Here is a 23,797-nt window from a genome sequence, read left to right on the forward strand (position 1 = left end):
AGCTGTCAAATTTCTTGACACTTGACACTAATTGACATTCTTGTTTTATTTGCATTATCATGTGTAGCAGCCAAAAGATCAAAAGATTTGTGATAATAAACGTGTAAATTATAAATTCAAACGAAAAAAGAAAGAAAATGTATAAAACCTTTAAGGCGGGATTTGTATCCAAATCTGGAATTAGAAAATTTCATCAGCTGGACTAATTACATTACCGTAAATAAATTTGCCTAGTACACTACCAGGCAAAATATATCTTGCTAGGACCTGCCAACAAGCCGCCGAAAACGATTGTCCAAAGCCGTCACAGCATGTTATCGTGACTGAGAACAATATTTGTTTTGGCGCGCAAATCGTACACACACATAAACAAAGGCATCTACCACCTGGCCTGGCTGGCTATTTTATTTGTAAAAGAGGAAAGAGCATTAATTAAAAACGCTGAGGTCTGCTTAACTTTAAACCTGGAGAATAGCAAAGAGAATTAACCAGCCAATTTTGCTTACATTTAAAAATAAATTTAGTACATTCTTTTTGTTTTAACAACAATAAAAATGGTGTTAAAACAAAGTGAAGAATCGGCACCAATTGTCAAGTGGATTGGGGCTCACGACCCATTAGTCTCCGTCGATCATTTGCAACATAAAAACGTATATTTCTACACCAAGTGTATCTTCGGTCCCCTTACTCTGAGTGTTGGTGATTTTGTGCTTGTTGCTAATGCAGATTCAACCGATCCAGACACCATTGAGGGCTCTGACATAGCCAGAATCATCCATCTGTATGAGCTAAGGGAAATGTCCATGACGAAAGATCCCTGTCGCGCTATCGTTCAATGGTATTCCCGCCCGGAATGTGTTCCTCATAAGCATTTTGATGACGATACGATTTGTATAGACTTTAATTGCGAAGTCATAGAAGAGCATCGCCCCTACGACCCCGATATATCTTTGGAGACGATCTATCGCAAATGTAGTGTTATTTACGGCAGTTCCGACGCATCTGCTTCCGGTCTATTACAAAATTTTGAGGCGAAACGAAAAGCTTGTCCCATGTTTGTCTGCCGTTATAAATTTATTAAAGTAAAAAATTCGTATCGCCTTGTTCCTTTGGAATTTGCCAGAGATGAATCGGAAAGTAGTGAACGTGATCGTAAAAAATCAGCTACAGTAGAAACGCCCAAAGCTGCTTCGGCAAAGAAATCAGCGAGACGATCTGCTTTGGGCGATGATAATGGAACGAATCGTAAACGTCGAGCTTCCATCAGTGCTACAAATCCATTGGAATTTGTAAATCTTTCATATTTCAACGAAAACAAAGTGTCCCCCATTAAAATAATTGGAGGACGTAGCGTAGTCCGGCTGTCGGCCAAGAAGAAATCAACACCAAGTGGCAAACATAAGGGTGAGGATGAAATCAATGCAAACTACCTGCCGGCATCGCCACTGGCAGAACAAAATATCAAAGTTACTCCAAGGTCAAGAGCTGCGGCGGCCAAGCGAAATTTGAACTTGAGTCTAGATAATGGTGCCGACAACACAGCAGATTCCGATTGTTTAAACTATTCTATTGTGAAGGATACGCCTGATAGAAAGGAGCCGCAAAATGATATGAAAATTAAGCTAAGGCTCTCGGAAAGGTAATTGACATTTTTAGTAAATTAAACAACATACATATACATGTTGAGATACATCAACACAATTCGATTTATTGCAGACGACGTTCAACACGTCTGGCTTCCACGGAAGAGGACCCATTATCTATTAGACCTGAGATAGAGACAGATTTAAGAAAAGTAAAACAAAATGTCGATACTCTGCAAAAAACCCCTACAAAAAAATCAAAGTCTGCAACGGAAGGTACGCCATCAAATAAAAAAAGGATTTTAAGTTCAAAACAAAATCAGGAGGCAGATGTTGACATTTATCGTACCCCCACCAAACCTGCTAAGGATACATCAGAGAGTACACCGATTACAAACAGAAGAAAGAGTATACTCAAATCCGCCACCACCCGGCTTGGTATGTACAAAAATGCCGTTTTTATCAGCCATATTTTAATAGAATTGTTTTAGCTGAGGGAACACCTAGAAGAAGTATACAATTGTCAAGTATAGTTGAGAAGAGAGTCTTCAATGAAGATGACATCATTAACACACCGAAGCGTACGAAAGCAAGAAAATCTATATCCATCAAATCTGCCGATCATGATGGAGATGATGATTATGTGCCTGAACTATCTACACCCAAAAAGACACCACAAAAAACACCATCGAAAGGAAAAAGAAGCACAACCAAAAGTTCAACATCTGATGTGTCCGGTACACCCAAAACACCCTCTCAAAAATTAAAAATGATTAGATCAGGTGAAATCAAACCATCATTGGAGAAACGCGGAATTTTAGCTGGATCTGAAAAGGCCAAGACCGATTTGCAAATTGCTCGCGAACGCTTGCATGTTTCAGTGGTACCACAAAGTCTGCCTTGTCGCGAAAAAGAATTCGACAATATTTACACTTTTCTTGAGGGAAAGATTCAAGATCAATGTGGAGGCTGCATGTACGTCTCTGGCGTACCTGGAACAGGTAAAACTGCAACTGTTACCGGTGTCATAAGAACCTTACAAGAAAAGGTGACCGACGATGAATTACCCCCTTTCGATTTTTTGGAAATAAATGGAATGCGCCTAACTGAACCCCGCCAGGCATATGTCCACATTTATAGACAACTTACTGGCAAAACCGTTTCTTGGGAACATGCCCACTCGCTGCTGGAAAAGCGTTTTACAACACCAGCGCCAAGGCGTGTTACAACTGTGTTGCTGGTAGACGAATTGGACATATTGTGTAATCGCAGACAAGATGTTGTCTATAATCTGCTGGACTGGCCAACTAAAGCGGCAGCCCGATTGGTGGTAATAACTATAGCAAATACTATGGATTTACCAGAACGCCTGCTCATGGGAAAAGTAACATCACGTTTGGGCCTGACACGTTTAACATTCCAACCGTACACACATAAACAACTACAAGAGATTGTCACCGGTCGCCTAAATGGATCCACGGCTTTCAAAGGAGACGCTGTACAACTCGTAGCAAGGTGAGAAAGAGTAGTATCTGTTTTTGGAATGTTAAGACCATCTCATAAAGAAAATTCCGGTGCTTTTCGATGTATTTCGTTTAAATCATAATCTTTTTATTTCAAAAACAGAAAAGTAGCCGCAGTTTCAGGGGATGCAAGACGCGCTCTCGATATTTGTCGTCGGGCCACCGAGATTGCCGACGCTGCAGCATCAAAGCCTGAGAACAGTTCCAAAGATTCAATGCAGTGTGTCAATATGATGCACGTGCAACAAGCTCTGGCTGAAATGATTGCTAGTGCAAAAGTTCAGGCCATTAAAAATTGTTCTCGGTTAGAGCAAATATTCCTACAGGCCGTTGCTGCAGAAGTTACACGTACCGGCGTAGAAGAAACATCATTTATGGGTGTCTACACGCAAATAGAAACAATAGCTGCATTCATGGGTGCATCTACACCAACACCAGGTAATGCTCCACAATTATTTTACTTGACAATATACATTTGATTTTGATTTGCAATTCTAGGGCGTGCATTGCGCATCTGTTCGAAACTGGGTTCTGAACGCTTACTCATTTGCGAGCATTCACGCAATGATATATTTCAAAAGATCCTGCTTAACGTTAGCATGGATGACATACATTACGCACTAAAGGTCAATAATACAAATTGATAGATAGTTTAGAATCATCTTTTGTCATTTTAATGCTATTTTAATAGTTTTAGATTTAAACTTATCCTAACAAATTTTATTTATTGTATAAACACATAGTTGTAGTTTCATTTTTCATCACTCATGACAAGCGTTTTCTTTTACTGTTTCACTCATTGTTTAATTGGAATAGCCTAAAGTACAAATTTGTTAAAATAAAATTTAAATAAAAAACTAATATATTAAAACATTCATAAAAAGCCTTTGGTGCAAATACGGAATAGATAAACAAATGATGGCGGAAACCCACCAACAACAGCCAATAAACAGCCACAGGCATAACAGTGGCAGCTGCAAATAAGCTTATCACTAGATACAGATCATCGTCCTTGGAGTTTAAAAACGATGCGTTTGAATTCTGCTGGTTCGTTGGCAAACAGGTTTTTCGTGTCGTAAACATGTGCCACATTAAATAAAGAAACGATATTATAGGAGCGCTGTATGTGTTTAAAGTTATAAATGAACCTGCTACCAAAGGATTGTAGGAGGAGAGGCCAACGTAACCGGGGTTCAAGTCAATAGTGGACAGGCTATTCGAATTTCCCTGAAATGAAAATTTTAAATAACAGTAAGACTTATAGATCCTTAAACGATATTTCAGCAAATGGATGTTAACAACTATTACATATAAATGCAAGAAAACATTTGTTTAAACATTGGAGGAATTAGATAACAATTTAAAAAACTCGTTGATATGTTACTCAGATACCTTTATTCAATACACTTACAAAAATTGCCTACTGCGAATCTGTACCTTCTCATGAACCGGTTCAGACATTGCTAGGCAGAGGTGTGCCATACTCAAGAAGTCAAAATGTAGAATTGGTATATCGACGGCGTCATTTTATTTTGTTCTATACTCCGATTTCTTTTTACCGCGTAGTTAGAAGTCAGTGTATGAAATAGTGTCAATCATTTAGGTACAAAGAAGTATATTGTTTGATACAGAGTGTGAATCCATGCTGGAGGCCGTCATTGCAGCTAGCTTACAATAGGCTAGAGCCTAGGAAGCTAATTAAACTGGTTTATGACTTCGGCGAGAACTGTTGTAGATAGATCCCAGTGTACAGAATTACTGGTCTCATTTCGATTTCAGACTCTTGGTAAAAGCTTCGCTCAATTTGCCGTAGATTGAGATTTTGGCATCCGTTAAATCCTTTATTTGGGTACACTAATTTCATTTCTCCACTTACATATATCACTATTAACGTAAAGGACATTTATAATTAAGGAGTATGACATAAACTTTTGCAGAAATGAACAGCTAAGCCCGACTAAGTTAGGTAAGATAAGAGTGGCAGTCCTTCACAAACCCACTTAGACAATTTTAAGTCCATTGTGATACCACAGTAGCGCAGACCAAGGCTTCTGGCGGGAATCGAACCCACAACCCCTTCACTGGTAATCCAAGCACGTTACCAACTCGGCTACCGGGGCGCTCCTATTAAGCCCGACTAAGGTTATAACAACATTTAAATCTCTCGAAAGGTATCAAACGATTAACGGAAGTACCGTGGTACTTTTAAGGTCCAAAAAAGTACTAATGTATCAAAATTATCAACCCTGTGATGATCTTCCCTTCTTTGAATAGCTTAACCAAGTGTCCGATTAGCACAGAACCGGTTAAGTGACGATGATTTTTTTCGGGGTGGCTATGAGCACCACACGGGTTGGAACTGTGGGCCCTGATTTGTGTGGCGTTTAAAAAATCAATAAAACATACAGTACAATTAAATATGAAAGCTTTGCAAAAAAACATTATTAATTGAAAACTTTATCAAAGAAATACATTTATTTAAACAAGTGTGGCTCGACTGATTTCTATTCGGTGTATTTAAGTTGTTGTCATGTTCTCGCCGGTAGATGTCTCCTCAGGACGATCGAAAAGATTAACGGAACCGCGTTAGCATTGATTTTTGGGGCACTGAAACGGACACCGAAAGAAACAAAGCGTACTATAATTGGTCCCTTTACGTTGAGTGTGTAGCAACATATCTAAATTGCGTTGAAGACGTTCTTTGATTAAGACTGAAGAAGTTTTTCAAGCAGGACGCTAGGTCTAGCACCCTTAGCTATTCACACCGTCGATAGACTGTCCAAAAAAGGACGAGGCTTTGAGAGAGACATTTTTCGAAATTGTATAGGCTAGCATAAGCGATCTTTTGTTTGAAATTAGCCAATGCTGAAAATTTTCAGTTCTTTTATGGGAGTGGTAAGATGGCATCCGGACCATTGGAGGAATTTTCAGGCCATGCCGCTGCCGATTAATATAGTAGTCTAAACAAAATCCCTTACGAGCACGAATGCTAGCAATAAACATTGAAATTTGTTTGCATTTATTAAAGACAGAAATTTTGTACTCACCTGAAAGAAATAGTACATATTTCCTATGAAAATAGTTATGAACACTTTAAACATTATGTAAAAACAATTATAGTGTCGTTTAGCTTTCATATACAAATTATCACACATGGTATAACTTCTGTCTAGGGTATAGATCAGTGCCGGTACAAGTATAACATTGTGTGGCTTGTGCAACAATGCTGAGATTATTACTATTACGGTAAAATTTGATCCCCACAACTGCACCAAGTTGTCATTGACATCGCAAGCAAAGTTTTTTCTAATACAAAAGATTTTGCGGTAGTGCAAAAAAGTTATTGCTGCTAAACTCATCCAACACGTAAGCAGAACCAAAAAATTGTATTGGCCCCATTCTCGGTAGAGAAAAACACAAAACAAGGCTAGTCCACAAAACCATAATTCTTGTCGCGTATTAAAGTTGTTTAAGGTCCATAGAAGGCATATTAAAGCTTAAAAAAGGATAGTTAGAATTTCGGGAGCATAAGGTGTGCTATACTAGTTACCTGTGATAAATATCCCCAAGAGATAGGCATAATTTTGCTCTCTGGCTAGGACATCACCAATATCCTCTAAATGACGAAATTTGTCTCCGGTTTGATTGAGCCGCCGACAAAATATAACCAACAGCATTGCCAATACGTAAGAGCGATTATGCCACAGCTCCGTTACCAGCACACTAACAACATCTCTACCGGCGTTCCATACTTTTTTCACATTGATGTAAAAGTTTTGTATAGCAAGAAAAACCAACAGTGTTGGGGCAAGATAGTACCACGTCTGATGTTCTTCCTCTATGAAAGAAGACGAAGACAAGGAAAAGGTGTGCAGTAATAGGAACGAAAATAAAATCCATAAAATTGAAAGATTAAACTGTGATCTCCGACTATAAGTAACGGGCGTAAACATTTTCAAAAATAAATCCATTATATCCAGTCCTAAGTAAATGCTTATGGCTATGGGAATAGTCAATATGGCGGAATACACAAAATGTCTAGAGTAAATTAGGTTGAGAAAGTGGGCTACGCAATTAATCGCTACAGACATTATTGCGCTTAAAAATACACGGCCGCTTACAAACTGTGGCCACTGCGTAGATTTTGACAATATTTTGAGAAGTGTGTTAATTATCAAGTGGATTGCAGCCTACAAAATAAACATATTCATGTTAAAAAGTTACTAAAAAAAAAATATTTAAATATTCAATGCTCACCAGTGTTGTCAATACCAACGATATAAATATCAAATCGTTGTCGTATTTAACCAAAGTGTCACCAAGTAATTTTGATATACTCTTCGATACTCGCATATAATTTTGCCTTGCCTTCTCATAAGAAAGCATACTTGCCGCATTGCTTTCCAGGAAACGTTTGTGCTCAAGTTCCGCCTCAGCCAACCAGAAATAATAGTCTGTCAGAGCTAGAAACGGAATGGTGGTTAGATATTATTTTAATTCATCACCAATAAGGTTATTTTTGAGCTATTTACATTGTGTCTTAATTTCGTTCAAAGTATATGTATTTCTAAACTTCTCCACCAAATGCAAAGCGTTATAGTAATAAAAATACAATTGTTCCTCCCTTGAGTAATCCATTAAGAATTCCGATATTAAACAGCCAATGGAAGAGAAAGGAATATCAATGCCCAGTAAAATCGCCAAGGTAGGTGTTATATCTATTTGATTGTATTCAGGAGTGTAACTAATTAAAAAAAAAGGTAAAACGATATCGTAAAAAAGAGAAGTCGAAGAGTTCTAAATATAGAGACATACATACATATATATATATATATATATATATATATATATATATATATATATATATATATATATATATATATATATATATATATATATATATATATATATATATATATATATATATATATATATATATATATATATATATATATATATATATATATATATATATACATATTTTATTATATATATTACATTATTATATATTAAACAGCCAATGGAAGAGAAAGGAATATCAATGCCCAGTAAAATCGCCAAGGTAGGAGTTATATCTATTTGATTGTATTCAGGAGTGTAACTAATTAAAAAAAAAGTAAAACGATATCGTAAAAAAGAGAAGTCGAAGAGTTCTAAATATAGATACATACATATATATATATATATATTAAAAACAGAAATCGCTCATAGAAACAGTCAAAAATTGCATTTGGAACTTTCCTTTTTTGGACCATTGGAGTTGGCGAATTATTCTTAAAATCATTAACAGATGTATCATGCGTAAGCATAATTAAAAGTCAAAACAAACTGGGCGGTCTTTTCTCATTCTAAATGCCCCAAGTTTACATCGGCAGCCTATTTTTTCTTAACCACACTCACACTATTTTAGTTCATTGCAATACCGCAGTAGTGACAGACCAACCCTCCAATGGGAATGGAACCCACACACTGGTAATCCGAGCACAATACCAACTCGGCTACTGGGGCGACCAACTAAAATGTTTTTATGTTAGTTCACTAACAAAAGATCTTTTTTTTTTAAGAAATTAAACAGAATCAAATATTTAAGAGAAAAATTATGAACTGTTTGAGGTGTTTGCAAGGAATCTTAATTTTTGTTATACAAAAGCCAGCAAATCCATTATTATATTGAAGGCATTTATTAAAAACATTTCGTGCCGCCGAAACGAAACGTTTTGTCAGAAATACATCAAATATGCTTTTATATATATTAATTTAAGAAATTAGGGATATTATGACGGTTATGGTGCCTTACATAATTTGATGTGGAATATTGACGAGAAATTAAAAATGGCATTGCTCAAATGAGCAATTTTAGCTAGCGCCAAAAGTTCATTAAACTTGTGCTAATTCCATTTTTAGTGAATAATAAACACCGTTTTTATTTTAAACTTACTTTTGTTTCATACTTTGGCATCTGTCCGAGAACAACATAAGAGGAACATAAAGTTCCTCTTTATCACTTCCACCATGACTGCCTCCATTACGCATTCCATGGTCCCCAGTCACCAATAACAATTTATTTTGAAACAACTAAAAGAAATTAATTTTTCTAAGATTGTTGATTTACCTCTTAAAAGAGATCAAAGTTTTTGTTAGTTACCTTACTGCTTGATATATAATTCACGACATTGTCCATCTCGCGCAATTTTTCAAAAATTTTGTGACTGTGTGAGCCCTCTACATGGCCAATATGATCTAAGCCTAAATAGTGAAGTATCATAAATTGCCAATCCTTTAGAGCAAGCTCTTTGCGAACATTTGCTGTAATGTTCTTGTCGCCCTGTAATAAACATAATTAAATTTCATGCCGCGTTCAAACAGAGCATATAGCCCCAAAGTTCGGCTTTAGGTATTTGTAAATCGCAACAATAGTCTTCCCTTTGTTCCCAATCGAAAACTGATTACCGTAGACAAGCGTTCAAACAACTATATGCATAGTTCTGGTTGATATAAGGTAAAGTTATTCCGTCGATTTGCCCAAGCGTGCTGGCCAAAAGGAAGCATATTCGATTTATAGATTTATTTTTACCCAGCCCACTTTTGGAAAGGTAATTGTTTTTCTAATACATAATCATTTACCTCGTAAAAATCATTAACGAAAAATGAATCCATATTTGCATAATGTCTCAAGAATATATCCGGAAATAGTTGCATCCACGTTTGATCGCCAGCAAATACGGTTCGTTTACCTTTTGTGTTCGCACGATGCAAAAGAGAGTCTGACAACTTTTCGGTATTACCCAAATTCAGGCTAAAGGACATACAAGCAAGAAATTTAGCAAATTAGTTCCATAAGAATTTTAACATACATGCATACATTATATCAATGAAATTTGATATAGTTCCAGTGGTAATTGTTTTCAACCTGGGCATAGTCACTGTAGGGATATTAACCTTAATATTGATATGGCTACATGCTTTTTTGTGCGAGTAAGGCATATTTGTCTCATTCGCAAAATCGGAACGCCAGGCATCGATTAACATCAAAATCACCTGTTCGTGTTGCAGATTTGGTACAGAAAGGCTGCAGACACAAAATAAAGTTAGAAAATCAGAAATAATTATCTTGTTTCTTTATCTCAGTAATCCAATGGACTACGTACCGTTTATCGTGTAATGATAAGGGTGATGAGTTTCCATAATTACTACCAATTGTTCCGAGATTCTGAGACACCGGAAAGAAGCCGACTAGAAAAATTAGGGAGCCACCAAAAAACGCCGACAGAATGTAAAACAAGTAGTTAAATGTGTGATCCATAAATTCATATAATGAAATGTGGAATTTAGCATCTATTTATTTCTACTTCAAGTAGCAGCGATTAGTTTTGTTTTGATATATTGAATAATTGTCATTACCCGGCAGCTACATGTCACAACTTAATTCTTTACCTTATTTTGGAATTGACGTCGTCGATGTCTGTCACCATTATAATACATTACCAATTTCTCAATAACCGGTAATAATTCGCAAATCTGATAGAATCCTTAGAGTAGGCAATACAATAACACAACACAACAACAGCCAACACATTTTATTTGTAGAGACCTAAACAGAATGAAAAATGCGACTCTGCAAACAAAAGTTAAACAATTTTTAACTTTGACGACCATGGCAAAACAATTAAAGGTGGTCTCATTTGTACAACAACCACAAATCGTATGGAGCAATCCGCCATATTTTTGCCAACACATGCAAAGAAATTTGTGTACGAGTGTGTATACGTGTGCGTGCATAGGCAGAGAATATGCGGGAAAGAAGATGATAACAAAGAGAATGCAAACAAAGACCTGACATCTTAATTGTTGTTGTAATTGCAAGACCAAAAGCGCTGCACATTCACTCACAAACCTTATTATTTCGTACAGATTAATTGAGATGCATGTTCTGAAAGAAATATTTATTTTTCTTTTGAGTATATTAACTTATATTAAAAAAGTACTTTCTTATTTATGCATCCACAAACACTTAATTTTTTCCAACCAGAGTAAAATAGCGAAACAATTAAAGGAGGTCTCATTTGTGCAACAACCACAAATCATATAGTGCAATCCGCCATCTTGCCATCAAGCTGATCGACGTTTTGCCAACACACACAATATTTGTGTGCGTGTGTGTATACGTGTGCGTACATGAGCAGAGAATATGTGAAAATGAAGATGACAACAAAGAGAATGCAAACAAAAATCTGACATCTTAATACCGTCAAACCTGGCCGGCTGTTAACAGCTGTTCGCTTGAGAACAGTTGTGTTATCAAGCCTTTAACATATAGATTTACTAGAAAATCAAAAGGAAAAAATTTAAAAAATTGTGCTCAGCTGTTTGCTTGACGTTTTTTGTGCTTGAAAAGTTACTAAATCGATAGCGGTAGTGGCTGTTCGCCAACAACAAAATACTGAGTGAACTCTCTGATTTTGTGTATGTTACTACAATAGTTCGCGCCATTTTTCGTTGTTTGTTGTATTATGGTTCTTAACTATAATACTCACACACAACCTAAACTCATTGACAGATAGTGTACTCAGAGGGAAAAAATTTTAATCAGCTGTTTACGGTACTCTACCTGGTAATTATGTCATGGGTACTACGGTGCTCCATGTGTCAAAAAGGTACTCAAAAAAGCACTTTAGCACTGACGTTCCCATCCTTGGTATCAGGGGTCGATGATATAGATAGTCGCTCAACTATAGTTGCGTTGCCAGGAGATAAAACTATGAAATAAAAAAATTGGTTCATATTTAAAAGTTTTTCTCAGTTTTATTTAATTTCAGTATTTTGAACGTTCAGCTACTACAAAAAAATGTAAAAACATATGTATTGCATTATAGCAATAGATATTTCTATAACAAATTTAACCGTTTGCAACTGAAGTTGGGCTGCAATCCATAATCGACCCCAAATTTCGTATAAAGTATGGTACTATGTTCGCTTCACGCGATATTTTTTAGATAATGGATTCGCGATCAAATTTTGAAGCAAAACTAGTAAAAGCGTTCTTAGCTCGGCCAAACCGAATCTTATATACCCTCCACAATATATCGTATTTGTCAATTTCTTTGTGGTACAAACAAACAAAGAATAATGCATAAATATTGCCATGCTGTTGGAGTTATATGAGGTTATGGACCGGCACAATATAGCTGTGAGCACCACACAGGCTGGAACATTGAGCTCCAATTTGTGTGGTGTTAATTGCTGTCTCGAGAAGCTTAGCTGCGAACTACCGAGCGTCCACAGGTTGCGGATAGTGGAGTAGTTGCAACGGCAGTCACGTACAATCAGCGATATCGAGCGGAGTCTCAGTGAGAGGCCGAGCGGCACCGGCTCTTGCACAAATATTGAGTGCCTATGATGCTCAATATGACAAGATGAGTTATTGGCGATCGGTCCTTTGGACCGGAACGAGCTTTCTCACCTACAGGAGAGAGGACCGCCACCTCTACATGAAAATGTGGCTACAACAACAACATGGACAGCCAAATCGGATCAGAATTGCGCCCTATGCTGGGTCAAGAAATAAAATCCGGAGATCGGTTTATATGGGAGCTTTATTAGGGTATGAACCGATTCAGATCATATTTGGCAAGTACGTTACATCGACCTAGAATACCAAGACGATTCTAATATCAATATTTTGATGTGTGGCAAAAGGAATGACGAAATTAGGAATGACATCATCCTATGGTAGAGGGTATCAAAAATTGCCGATTTATTGTATATTGACTTGAAAACTTAATTTCCGTTAGTAAATATCCAATATACCTACGCATTACGCATACATATCAGAGTTTTTTGTTGTTTCAAAAACTAATCGCGAAACACATGTGTTTTTCAACTGTGGAAAATGGCATAGTACCGGCTTTAATTCATTTATTATTATATCTACCAAAATATCATAATTGTTTTAAACATGACTATAAGAAATTGTATATATCAACTCAATATTGCCTTCATATTACCAAGCGTAAAAAAAGTAGTTTTCGGCGTTGACACTTGTCAGAGAGGAATTTTACTTTTTCGACTGAAAAGCCAAACCTATCGAGCTAAAACTAAACCGATCTCCCAACTCGTATTCTTAAGGTCACAAAGGGCTTAACCGATCTAAATATTGGGTTGCCCAAAAAGTAATTGCGGATTTTTTAAAAGAAAGTAAATGCATTTTGAATAAAACTTAGAATGAGAATGAGAACAGAAGAAAGAATGCAATTACAGAGTCACAAGCTGCGAAAAAATGTGTCAACGCCCGTCATTAACCTTTGCGAGCGAATGGAAAACGTTTCTTCATTCAAATTTTGATTTAGCTAGAAATTTAAACTGCAACTGCAATATAGTCCTTTTAGAAATCTATTTCAACGCTGACATATTTTGCCTGTGGCAAAAGATTAAGACTAAACTACTGAGTTCACATGCAGGTTGGAATATTAATCTTCTGCGGTAGCTAGCTTGCCCTTGAAAAAAAAATGAATGTCTCGTTTCATTTTTTTTTCAAGGGCAAGCTATATATAGAATTTTGGACATCTTATAAATTGGAAATTTTTGTATTTTATGTCAAGTTAGATAAAATGCCTTGTCTTTTTGTTTTCCTCTTTGGCTCTGCAATTTTCACAATTCCATTAATTTCCACAAATCTTTTAATATACTTTGAAAAATCTATTTTTATGTACCCAATTCTTTGTTTTAGATTCTTCTTATGATGGCTTCTTAACAATATTATGTGTTCGTTTCATATGACCATTTAGCCCTACAAATTGATGAAACTTGGCGTCGCACAGTTTACAGGCAAACTTCTTAACTTCGGAATGAATTTGACGATGTCGTACTAATGAGTTTATGTTGCAAAATCCTTTTCCACATGTGTCACAAATTTTATCTCTGATATTTAGGTGTGCTTTTATGTGATCGGATAAATCTCGCTTCCTGAGGAAATCTTTGGGACACATATTGCATTTAAAGGCTCGAATTTTTGTGTGAATTGCAGTAACATGATCTCTTAGTTGTGTTTTTAGTCTAAATGATTTGCCACATAACTCGCATGTGTGTGGTTTCTCGGTCGAATGTATGCTTGTATGTGTCCTTAAATCCGAAGGAAGTGCAAATTTTTTGTCACAGAATTTGCAAGGGTATGACTTTCCAACGTGTATTCTCCGCACATGGGCAACCATTTGGAAATTCGATTCAAATTTCTGGTCGCATCGGTCACATCCAAACGGCAGTTCTCCGATTTGATGAATTTTGTATAGATGACACTGCAATTTATGGCGAAGGTTGAAATTTGTCTTGCATACCCTGCAGATAAAACGATTCCGCAATCGCTCAGCGGGCAAAAATCCCTTACATCTCTTATAGTATTTCTCTTCGCATTTACTTATTTTACTATTCTTATTTTCTTTACGTTGCTTGGTATTGTAGTACCAAGACTGAAGCTGTTCAATGATAGATGTTAAAGCATTTTCATTAAAATCTAAACTATGCTGGCTCTTGAGCGTGCTGGAAAGTTGTTCTAATGCCTTTTGCCTACCATCAATATCGCCATAAGATGGATTCTCGCCGTCATATAGAATTGGAAATGTTGCATACGTTTCAATAAATACTGTTGTGGTTTCATTCGTTTCTTTGAACTCAAGTGGTCTCTGAAAAAATAAAAGCCATCTATTAGAGTTTATCTATACAATACTTTTTAATGTATTATACCGTCTTATTGGAGCCTTTAACGCCAGAGATATTCTTTTTAATTATCAGATCTTTGAGGAATTCACATTTGCTGTAATAGCCCATGGTAAAATCTGGAAATTGTTTCGGTTCTCCTGTTTCTAAATTGTGCTTAATTATGGCACAGTACTTATGGACAGTGTTTAATGCACGATTCAATGTAGATGACTTCATATAAATGTTAAACTTTTGCATGCCTTTTATCATAGCCTTTTCCGATTCCATTCTGGCAGCAGGATTTTCAAAGTCGGGGTGTTTTATGTCCCATAAAACAGGCTGTCCTTTATATAAATCCAAAAAATCGTTCACAAAGCGTTTTCTGCGGAAAAATGTTGGATTGAACTGGAATAAAAATTTGTAGATGCATGAAATACAATACTTGCAATATTTATTTAGCCTGCTTGTCAAAAAAGAAACTCAGGCAAAAGGAAGACGAATTGACTCGATCCAATTTCGCTTGTCTATAAGATTGTTGGTAATTACAAGCAGGTAATTTTAAGCAGACAGACATTGACGAATCTACTCATATATGGATTTATACTTCCTATTTTGCTCGAATAGTCCAACTCTTTACACACACTAAAGGTGTGACTTCGAGATCGACAAATAGGTTTAGGATAGGATTTAGCGGCAGTCTGCCTTTAGACTCACTTATACGTTATCGTCCATTGTGATAACACAGGAACAGGAGAAGAAAGATGCCTTTTGTTCCTACCGTTGAACCATCCAGTTCGCTTTAAAAAGCTCAAAAACTTGCGTATATTCAAATCCGCTAAATCAGACAAGTTATCAAAGAAACGATAACCAAGGGATTTTGCAGTTACAATGGGTTCCACCAATGCCCGATTGCAATGCAATGCATTGTATCAAGGATAACTCAGTGTCAGCCGCCGCATGACTAAAGAGAATGATTCTTTAGCCTAACAACAGTGGTCGCAGTAATTTGTCTAGCCGCAATGTCCAGAGGAAGTAGGTGTAGCATTAAATTCAGTGCATCAGATGAAGTCGTTCTCAGTGCGGCTGTGATACACAAACAAGCCATCCTTTGGACCCGGCTGAGTATTGAGCAGACGGTGGATTTTTAAAGCGCCTTCCACCAGAATGCAACCTGACATAGCATTATAGATCTGACAACTGCAGTATATATCCAGTGCATGACACTCGATTTAAACCACCAACTTTTGCAAATGGCTATTTGCAGGTGTATAGGGCAAGAGTTGCCTTTCTTTCCCTTCCCAGCAAAACACCCAGACATTTTGCAATTTCTGTAAATGGAACATTCTCTTCTCTAAATGGGTGCCACTGTGGGTAGCTTGTATTCTGCTGAAAAGAACAACTTCCGTCTTAGGCAGATTTACGCCAAGACCACTTTCGGTAGTCCAATTCGCCGACGTACGTAGAGCTTCCTGAAGTATATCTCTACGAGTGCTAGGAAACTTTCCTCTTACGACAATAACCACGTCATCAGAATACTCGACAGCTTCTGCGCCTTTTTCTTACAGGGACATTAATATATTGTTAATGGCTATATTCCAAAGTAGAGGAGACAGCACATGTTCGTGTGGTGTTCGTCTGCTGACCCATCTTTTTAGATCCACAGATCCCAAGCCTCCCGTAATGCATCTTTTAGTAATTAGGTTATATATAAACATTCTTACAGTAGCGTCATTCATTCAGCTTCTTCATGAATGACGTCGATTTTAAATTATTGAAAGCACCTTCAATGTCAAGAAATGCTACCATTGTATATTCCTTGACAGCGAGAGAACCCTCTATGTAGGCGACTTGGTCGTAAAGGGCTGTTTCAGTGGACTTGCCCTTATTATACACATGCTGTTGCCGAGACAGGCGATCCAGGGATCTTTCCCCTAAGATATGTTTCCATCAATCTCAACAGTCTTCAGGATGACAGACTAATAGGATGAAAATTTTTCACCTTCGTGTTGCAAGGTTTTCCTGCTTGTGGAATGAAAATGAACTTTGTGTTCCTCCATCCCACAGATTTAAAGGACATGTTTATACAAACTGAGCATATCTCCCTAAGCCAAGGAGCCAGTCTATCGGACACAGCTTGTATCTGTAGGAAAGTCTACATAAACATAAACTTTTTTAATTTAGGAAATTAATGCGTCATTCTAGTTGTTTTATAGAACATACAATCTGCTAAAAAATTTATAGATTAAATACCTTGTCGGAAACGGGCATTTCTTCATTTTCATCTGTCTCAGAACTTGCACCATCATTTTCTTCGTCGTAATTTTCGCAATCGTCCTCGGAGTCATTGTCGTTTTCTGGCACATAATCCTCATCTTTTATGTCAAAATCATTCGCAATTTCAGCAACATCCAACGTTTCATTTTCGTCCAAAGCCATTGGATCAACAACTGCTGTCTCCTAATATATACACTTTATATTAATACAATATTACATGACACCACCATTGTTACATACCACCGGCTCAATTATATCGTATTTGACAACATCACTCAAGCCATCCAATATCTCCATTTCCATATCATGTTTAATTTGTATAAGAGGTTTTTCTTCTTCATATTCCTCCGGGTCGAACTGGTCCTCTCGTTTCACAAGTGTCTGTGGAGGAGGCGTTATGGATACTTGATTTTCCCGATGCCTATCCTCAGCATTTAATGTTTTATGTTTTTTCTTGATGTGCTTTGTGAATTCTGTATATGCCTTCGACTTCTTCTCGCAAATTACACATTGCATTACAAATGTTTTGTTCATTTCATCGAAATAAATATTCCCGCAGATAATCATTGTTGTTTTTTAGAAGTTGTGTGTGGGAGTTAAGTAAAGTAAAATTATTTCTCAAAATTGTAAACTCGATCGGTAGGTTATTATTGTGTTTTATTTTAGACCTAGCCATTGTATATCATATGTTTTGGATAAGATAGGTCTGTTCGCGTACTATTCCCGTAAAAATTTGCAGGAGAGTAAAGAGCCATTAAACGATAAGACATTTCATATGAACTACCATAAGAGTTGCAAAAGGTGGTCTCTTTGTTGTTATCTTGTTTCTCGCATATTCTCTGCTCATGTACCAAGGCGGATTTAAAAAGGTGGTCTCAGGCAAACAGGTACTAACAGCCGGCCGGGTTTGACGGTATTAAGATGTCAGATTTTTGTTTCCATTCTCTTTGTTGTCATCTTCTCTCTCGCATATTCTCTGCTGATGTACGCACACGTATACACACTCGTACACAAATTTGTTTGCGCGTGTTAGTAAAAAGCCGAACAGCTTGATAGCAAGATGGAGGATTGCACCATATAATTTGTGGTTTTTGTACAAATGAGACCACCTTTAATTGTTTCGCAATGGATGGCATCATGGACGTAGATTGATAAAGGTGGTCTCATGCGAACAGCTGAAAACAGCCGGCCAGTTTGACGGCATGGCGAAACAATTAGAGGTGGTCTCATTTCTACAACAAACACAAATTAAATAGTGCAATTTCCCATCTTGCCATCAAGCCGATCGTCGTTTTGCCAAAACACGCAAAACAATTGTGTGTGTATAAGTGTGCATGAATGAGCGGAGAATATGTGAGAAAGAAGGCAACAACAAAGAGAATGCAAACAAAAATCTTACATCTTAATACCGTCAAACCCGGCCGGCAGTTAACAGCTGTACGCGTGAGAACACCTTTTTAACTCCGCCTTGGTTTGACGGTATTAAAATGTCAGTTCTTTGTTTGTCGTCAAGCTGATCGCCGTTTTGCCAACACACACAAAGAAATTTGTGCGCGTGTGTGACTACGTGTGCGTAAATGAGCAGAGAATATGCGAGATAGAAGATAACAACAAAGGGAATACAAACTAAAATCTGACATCTTAATACCGTCGAGCCTGGCCGGCTGTTAACAGCTGTTGTCGTGAGACCACCTTTTTAAATCGGCCTTGGGTCTCATCAAAATTGACATTGTTCTCAACACGACCAAAGAAACTTGCCTCCGTGTGTGTACGTCTGCAAAAAATATGAGAGAAACAGAAACACGAGCAAGGAGAACATTTCAATATAGGATCATATGCTGTGAACGTAAACATAGAACTGACATCTTTATACCGTCAAACCGGCCGGCTGTTTTCAGCTGTTCCACCTTGGTCTTTTACTTTATTTTGCTATTTGTTTGAATTGAACAGCCTGTTTTCATAAACTGCTGGGGGGTACTGCAAATTTCTTATGGGAAAAACCCTCTAGTACAAATTTGCAAGCTCTTAATTACCAAACTCGCTCGCACGCACTCTCCTGCTATCTTCTGTTGGCAAATAAAGTGCGCCAACGACTTCCAGTAAAAATTTTGCTAATTTGGACAAATTTTGAGTACACAAACACACTTATTATCAGTACTCAGTTCACAAATACATTTATTATCAGTATAAAGTTGACTGGTAAGTTATCGATAACATGCAATAACAGATAATATTAAACGATTAAACGAGATTTGCCCCTTGTAGTAGTAAAATAAAACAACATCGTCTTCTTTCTACAAAATTAAAAGTGGTTTCAGGTACTTGTAGATTGCAAAAAGAGTAATTACCTGAATCGAAGTTAACTTGACACCTATGGCGCGAAAAAACAAACTTATGAATTTTTGAGAATTGCAATAACGAAAGCTTGTAGTCATATCTCACGTTACAGGCCTTCTTTATCATGTAGTACCACTGGATCGCGACCTCTAACAAAAATCAACGTGAATGCTTAATTCACCGCCTAGTCATATCTCACGTTACAGGCCTTCTTTATCATGTAGTACCACTGGATCGCGACCTCTAACAAAAATCAACGTGAATGCTTAATTCACCGCCTAGGTCCAACCAACCCTTTGTCCAATAAGCACCGGGATCTAAAGTCTCCTCAGCCAGCAGTCAAAGTAATCTACCGCTAGGCATTGCGAGTACTTTGCCAAAATTATAAATTATAGATTGGGGGTGTATGACTTGTTTAGAACTATTTTTGGCAAAGAACCTGTTCTATGTGTATGTGTTTAAAAAATTACATATTTTATGCATATTGTAGAGATTTCATGATTTAAAACAATAAAATACATTACTGCCGGAAATCTATCATTCATGTTTGCTAATTAGTTTCTCATAATCTACTGTTATTGGTACACATTTAAAAATAGTTTTTTTGTTGTTGTTTTGACGCTAACTTAAAAACTCTACACAACTCTTCGACTACTAATCTCGATTTGAAAAAGAAATAAATTAGAAAGAGAAATAAAAATAAGTTTCACTGTAACAGGAAAAAAACAATAGGCAAAACAAATATTTTTTTTTTATAAATGACGTCAGTAGTCGAGTTTTAAACTTTTTTTACTCCTTATTTAGTCTCTTATGGGTATATATCGCCAAGTGGTACGTTTTCTCCCGTACCGAGACACTAATTAGAGTAAAAATGATATCAACTTCCTTGAGTGCAGATTTAGTGACTCGCACTATAGAAAATGTTTGCGGGTTCATATCCCATCATTTTTCATGTGTTTATAACTAAAAATGAATTTCGCAGGAAACGCATTTTGAGGTTTTATTTGCCCTGGCGCTTTAAGAAAAATTTTAATATCTACAAAAATTTTGCAGGATATCATACTAAAATTTTTATACAAAATAAAGCACGATAGAAGGTATATTTATAAATATTTATAACACGAACACCTGGTTTCGAGTACTGGCGGGAACATATTAATACTGAAGACATTGACGCATGTAAAAACTTCTCTCCAAATTTGTGTTGTTGTTGTTGTAGACGTGTGTTATACACTGAGGCGGCAGCCCTTGCCGGTGAAGAACTCTATCGGGTCAATCCGGTATGTACAACCGGCTGCCATGGGATTGCCGCTAGATTGTATTAATAGTAGATTGAATTATTAGTAGAATGCTCCAATTACAATACTCGTAGCTCTCTGTCTTTTTGTTTTGCCCTTTAGCTCTGTAGTTTTCACAATTCCATTCATTTCCAAAAACTTTTTAAAATATTTGGAAAAATCTATCTTTATTTACCCAATTCTTTATTTTAGATACTTCTTATGCTGGTTTCTTAACAATATTATGTGTTCGTTTCATATGACCATTGAGCCCTACAAATTGATGAAACTTGGCGTCGCACAGTTTACAGGCAAACTTCTTAACTTCTGAATGAATTTGACGATGTCGTATTAAGGAGTGGCAGTTGGAAAATCCTTTTCCACATGTCTCGCAAATTTTATCTCTGATATTTAGGTGTGATTTTATATGATCGGTTAAATCTCGTTTCTTGAGGAAATCTTTGGGACACATATTGCATTTAAAAGCTCGAATTTTTGTGTGAATTGCCGTAACGTGGTATCCAAGTTGTACCTTCAGTCTAAATGATTTGCCGCATAACTCGCATGTGTGTGGTTTCTCGGTCGAATGAATGCTTGTATGTATCCTTAGTTCCGATGGAACCGCAAATTTTTTATCACAGAATTTACAAGGGTATGTTTTTCCAACGTGTATTCTCTGTACATGAGCATGCATTTGGAACTTCGATTCAAATTTCCGGTCGCATTGGTCACATGGAAACGGCAGTTCTCCGATTTGATGAATTTTGTATAGATGACACTGCAAATTGTGACGAAGGTTGAAATTTTTCTTGCATACGCTGCAGATAAAACGATTCCGCAACCGCTCAGCGGGCAAAAACGCCTTACATCTCTTATAGTATTTTTCTTCGCATTTACTTATTTTGCTATTCTTATTTTCTTTACGTTGCTTAGTGTTGTAGTACCAAGACTGCAGCTGTTCAATGATAGTTGTTAAAGCATCTTCATTAAAATCTAAATTATGCTGAGTCTTGAGGGTGTTGGAGAGTTGTTCTAATGCCTTTTGCCTGCCATCAACATCACCGTAGGATGGATTGTCGCCATCATAAAGAATTGGAAGTGCTGCATAATTTTCAATAAATACTGTTGTGGTTTCGTTCGTCTCTTTGAACTCAAGTGGTTTCTGAAAAATTTAAAGCCATCTATTAGTTTATCTACACAGTACTTTTCAATGTATAATACCGTCTTATTGGAGACTTGAACGCCAGAGATATTCTTTTTAATTATCAGATCTTTGAGGAATTCACATTTGCTGTAATAGCCCATAGTGAAATCTGGTATTTTTTTCTGCCCTCCTGTTTCTAAATTGTGCTTAATAATGGCACAGTACTTATGAACAGTGTTTAATGCACGATTTAATGTAGATGACTTCATATAAATGTTAAACTTTTGCATGCCTCTTATCATAGCCCTTTCCGCTTCCTTTCTGGCAGCAGGATTTTCAAAGTCGGGATTTTTAATATCCCATAAAACAGGCTGACTTTTGTATAAATCCAGAAAATCGTTGATAAAGCGTTTTTTGCGAAAAAATGTTGGATTGAACTGGAATAGAAATAAAAAGAGAGATTAAATACAATGGTAACAATATTTGTAGCCTTCTTGTCGATGTCGAAGAAGATCGTGATGAGTGAAAAAAATCAATGGTACAGAATATACACTATTCTGCCTGTTTGACCAACATACTTATAGTTTTTTCATTTAAGGAATTGATGCTGCATCCCTTGTTATCATAAATAAAGTAACCCACTAAGCGTTTTTTATTTGAATACCTTATCGGAAACGGGCATTTCTTCATCTTCATCTGTCTCAGAACTTGCACCATCTTGCACTTCGTCGTAATTTTCGCAATCGTCCTCGGAGTCATTGTCTGGCACATAATCTTCATCTTTTATGTCAAAATCGTCCGTAATTTCGGCAATATCCAACGTTTCCTTTTCGTCTAAAGCCATTGGATCAACAGCTGCTGTCTCCTAAAACATACTTTATATTATTTCAATATATCATAAAACCACCATTATCACTTACTACCGGTTCAATTATATCGTATTTAACATGACTCAAGTCCTCCAATATCTCCATTTCCATTTCATGTTTAATTTGTATAAGAGGCTTTTCTTCTTCATACTCCTCCGGGTCAAAATCGTCCTCCCGTTTCACAGGCACAAGTGTCAGTGGAGGGGGCGTTGTGGTAACTAAATCCTCTTGATGCTGGTCGCCAGCATCTAATGTTTTATGTTTTTTCTTGATGTGTTTTGTGAATTCTGTATATGCCTTCGACTTCTTCTCGCAAATTACACATTGCATTACAAATGTTTTGTTTATTTCATCTAAATAAATATTTCCGCAGATAATCATGTTTGCCTTTTTAGAAGATGAGTATGGGAGTCGAATAATATAAAATTAATTTTCAAAATCGCTCGGTTATTGTGTTATTGTTATATTTTATAAAACAATTGTTTTTTAGTGAATCTTTTTCTATGGACATATATTTACGTTTCCAATCGACTATATTGCATTTTATATCGATAATTAAATTTTGATTAATGCCGTTTATTGGTTTCATTTTAAACAGATGATTCCGAAAACTATCCGAGCAATGGGCAATAACACTATACATCAAACTTGTTATCATTCCGTAAACAAGTTAAATGCAATTTTCCCCAAAAACGCAGGATTCATTATAGAAAATTAGGTCACTTGCAAAAACATAAAGTGGATAGGACCCATGAACATCGTTAAGGATGTTAAATATGCCAATTGAGAATGTCATCAAATGTCATTTGAATTTTTTTCTTTCATTATCGATTCCTTTCTCCGAAAAAATTTTGTTTTTGCGGTTTGTTAAAAATTTAGGGCTGTCTGCTGGAAAAGGCGAGCATATACCAATCAGAAACGACGGGAGAATGTAAACAAAAAGCATGCTGACATTTTTAATGCAGAGTTCTGTCATAAATTCTAAAAATTGTATGTCGGCTGATCGCTTGGCTTAATTTAATTCAGTGAATCATGCCATTGATTCTAATACATCTTATGCTTCAATTTCTGTGTTTTTTACTAGTGTGCAATCATAACA

General features: G+C 36.5%; 4 protein-coding genes across 6 annotated transcripts; 1 reads left to right on the top strand and 3 right to left on the bottom strand.

The window, feature by feature from the left end:
• The first annotated feature begins 62 nt into the window (after positions 1–62).
• Positions 63–3,883, top strand: LOC106096117 (origin recognition complex subunit 1). The gene is made up of 6 exons (XM_013263700.2): positions 63–446; positions 525–1,639; positions 1,717–2,021; positions 2,075–3,098; positions 3,210–3,544; positions 3,605–3,883. Exons 2-6 carry the CDS (start codon positions 555–557, stop codon positions 3,748–3,750), a joined length of 2,895 nt encoding a protein of 964 aa, XP_013119154.2. The 5' UTR covers positions 63–446; positions 525–554; the 3' UTR covers positions 3,751–3,883.
• Positions 3,755–10,638, bottom strand: LOC106096118 (GPI ethanolamine phosphate transferase 2). Of its 2 annotated transcripts, none has more exons than XM_013263701.2 (10): positions 10,255–10,638; positions 9,969–10,175; positions 9,731–9,902; positions 9,252–9,431; positions 9,045–9,181; positions 7,639–7,850; positions 7,364–7,569; positions 6,657–7,296; positions 6,154–6,602; positions 3,755–4,333 (listed from the first exon to the last, which is right to left on the bottom strand). In XM_013263701.2, the coding sequence occupies exons 1-10, from the start codon at positions 10,407–10,409 to the stop codon at positions 3,899–3,901; spliced, it is 2,793 nt and encodes a 930-aa protein (XP_013119155.2). In that variant the 5' UTR covers positions 10,410–10,638; the 3' UTR covers positions 3,755–3,898. The 2 variants fall into 2 exon arrangements, with proteins under 2 accessions (XP_013119155.2, XP_013119156.2); XM_013263702.2 differs by having other exon boundaries at positions 10,046–10,175; positions 10,255–10,345.
• Positions 10,639–13,758: 3,120 nt separating this feature from the next.
• On the bottom strand, positions 13,759–17,985 carry LOC106096115 (zinc finger protein 141). Its single transcript, XM_059369374.1, has 4 exons — positions 17,312–17,985; positions 17,048–17,254; positions 14,843–15,202; positions 13,759–14,781 (listed from the first exon to the last, which is right to left on the bottom strand). The coding sequence occupies exons 1-4, from the start codon at positions 17,636–17,638 to the stop codon at positions 13,840–13,842; spliced, it is 1,836 nt and encodes a 611-aa protein (XP_059225357.1). The 5' UTR covers positions 17,639–17,985; the 3' UTR covers positions 13,759–13,839.
• A 2,869-nt stretch (positions 17,986–20,854) lies between these two features.
• Positions 20,855–23,233, bottom strand: LOC106096114 (zinc finger protein 141-like). Of its 2 annotated transcripts, none has more exons than XM_059369377.1 (4): positions 22,753–23,233; positions 22,494–22,694; positions 21,907–22,266; positions 20,855–21,847 (listed from the first exon to the last, which is right to left on the bottom strand). In XM_059369377.1, the coding sequence occupies exons 1-4, from the start codon at positions 23,077–23,079 to the stop codon at positions 20,906–20,908; spliced, it is 1,830 nt and encodes a 609-aa protein (XP_059225360.1). In that variant the 5' UTR covers positions 23,080–23,233; the 3' UTR covers positions 20,855–20,905. The 2 variants fall into 2 exon arrangements, with proteins under 2 accessions (XP_059225360.1, XP_059225358.1); XM_059369375.1 differs by having other exon boundaries at positions 22,750–23,233.
• Between the last annotated feature and the right edge of the window lie 564 nt (positions 23,234–23,797).

Source organism: Stomoxys calcitrans, chromosome 5, assembly GCF_963082655.1.
Source record: "Stomoxys calcitrans chromosome 5, idStoCalc2.1, whole genome shotgun sequence".
Lineage (NCBI taxonomy): Eukaryota > Metazoa > Arthropoda > Insecta > Diptera > Muscidae > Stomoxys > Stomoxys calcitrans.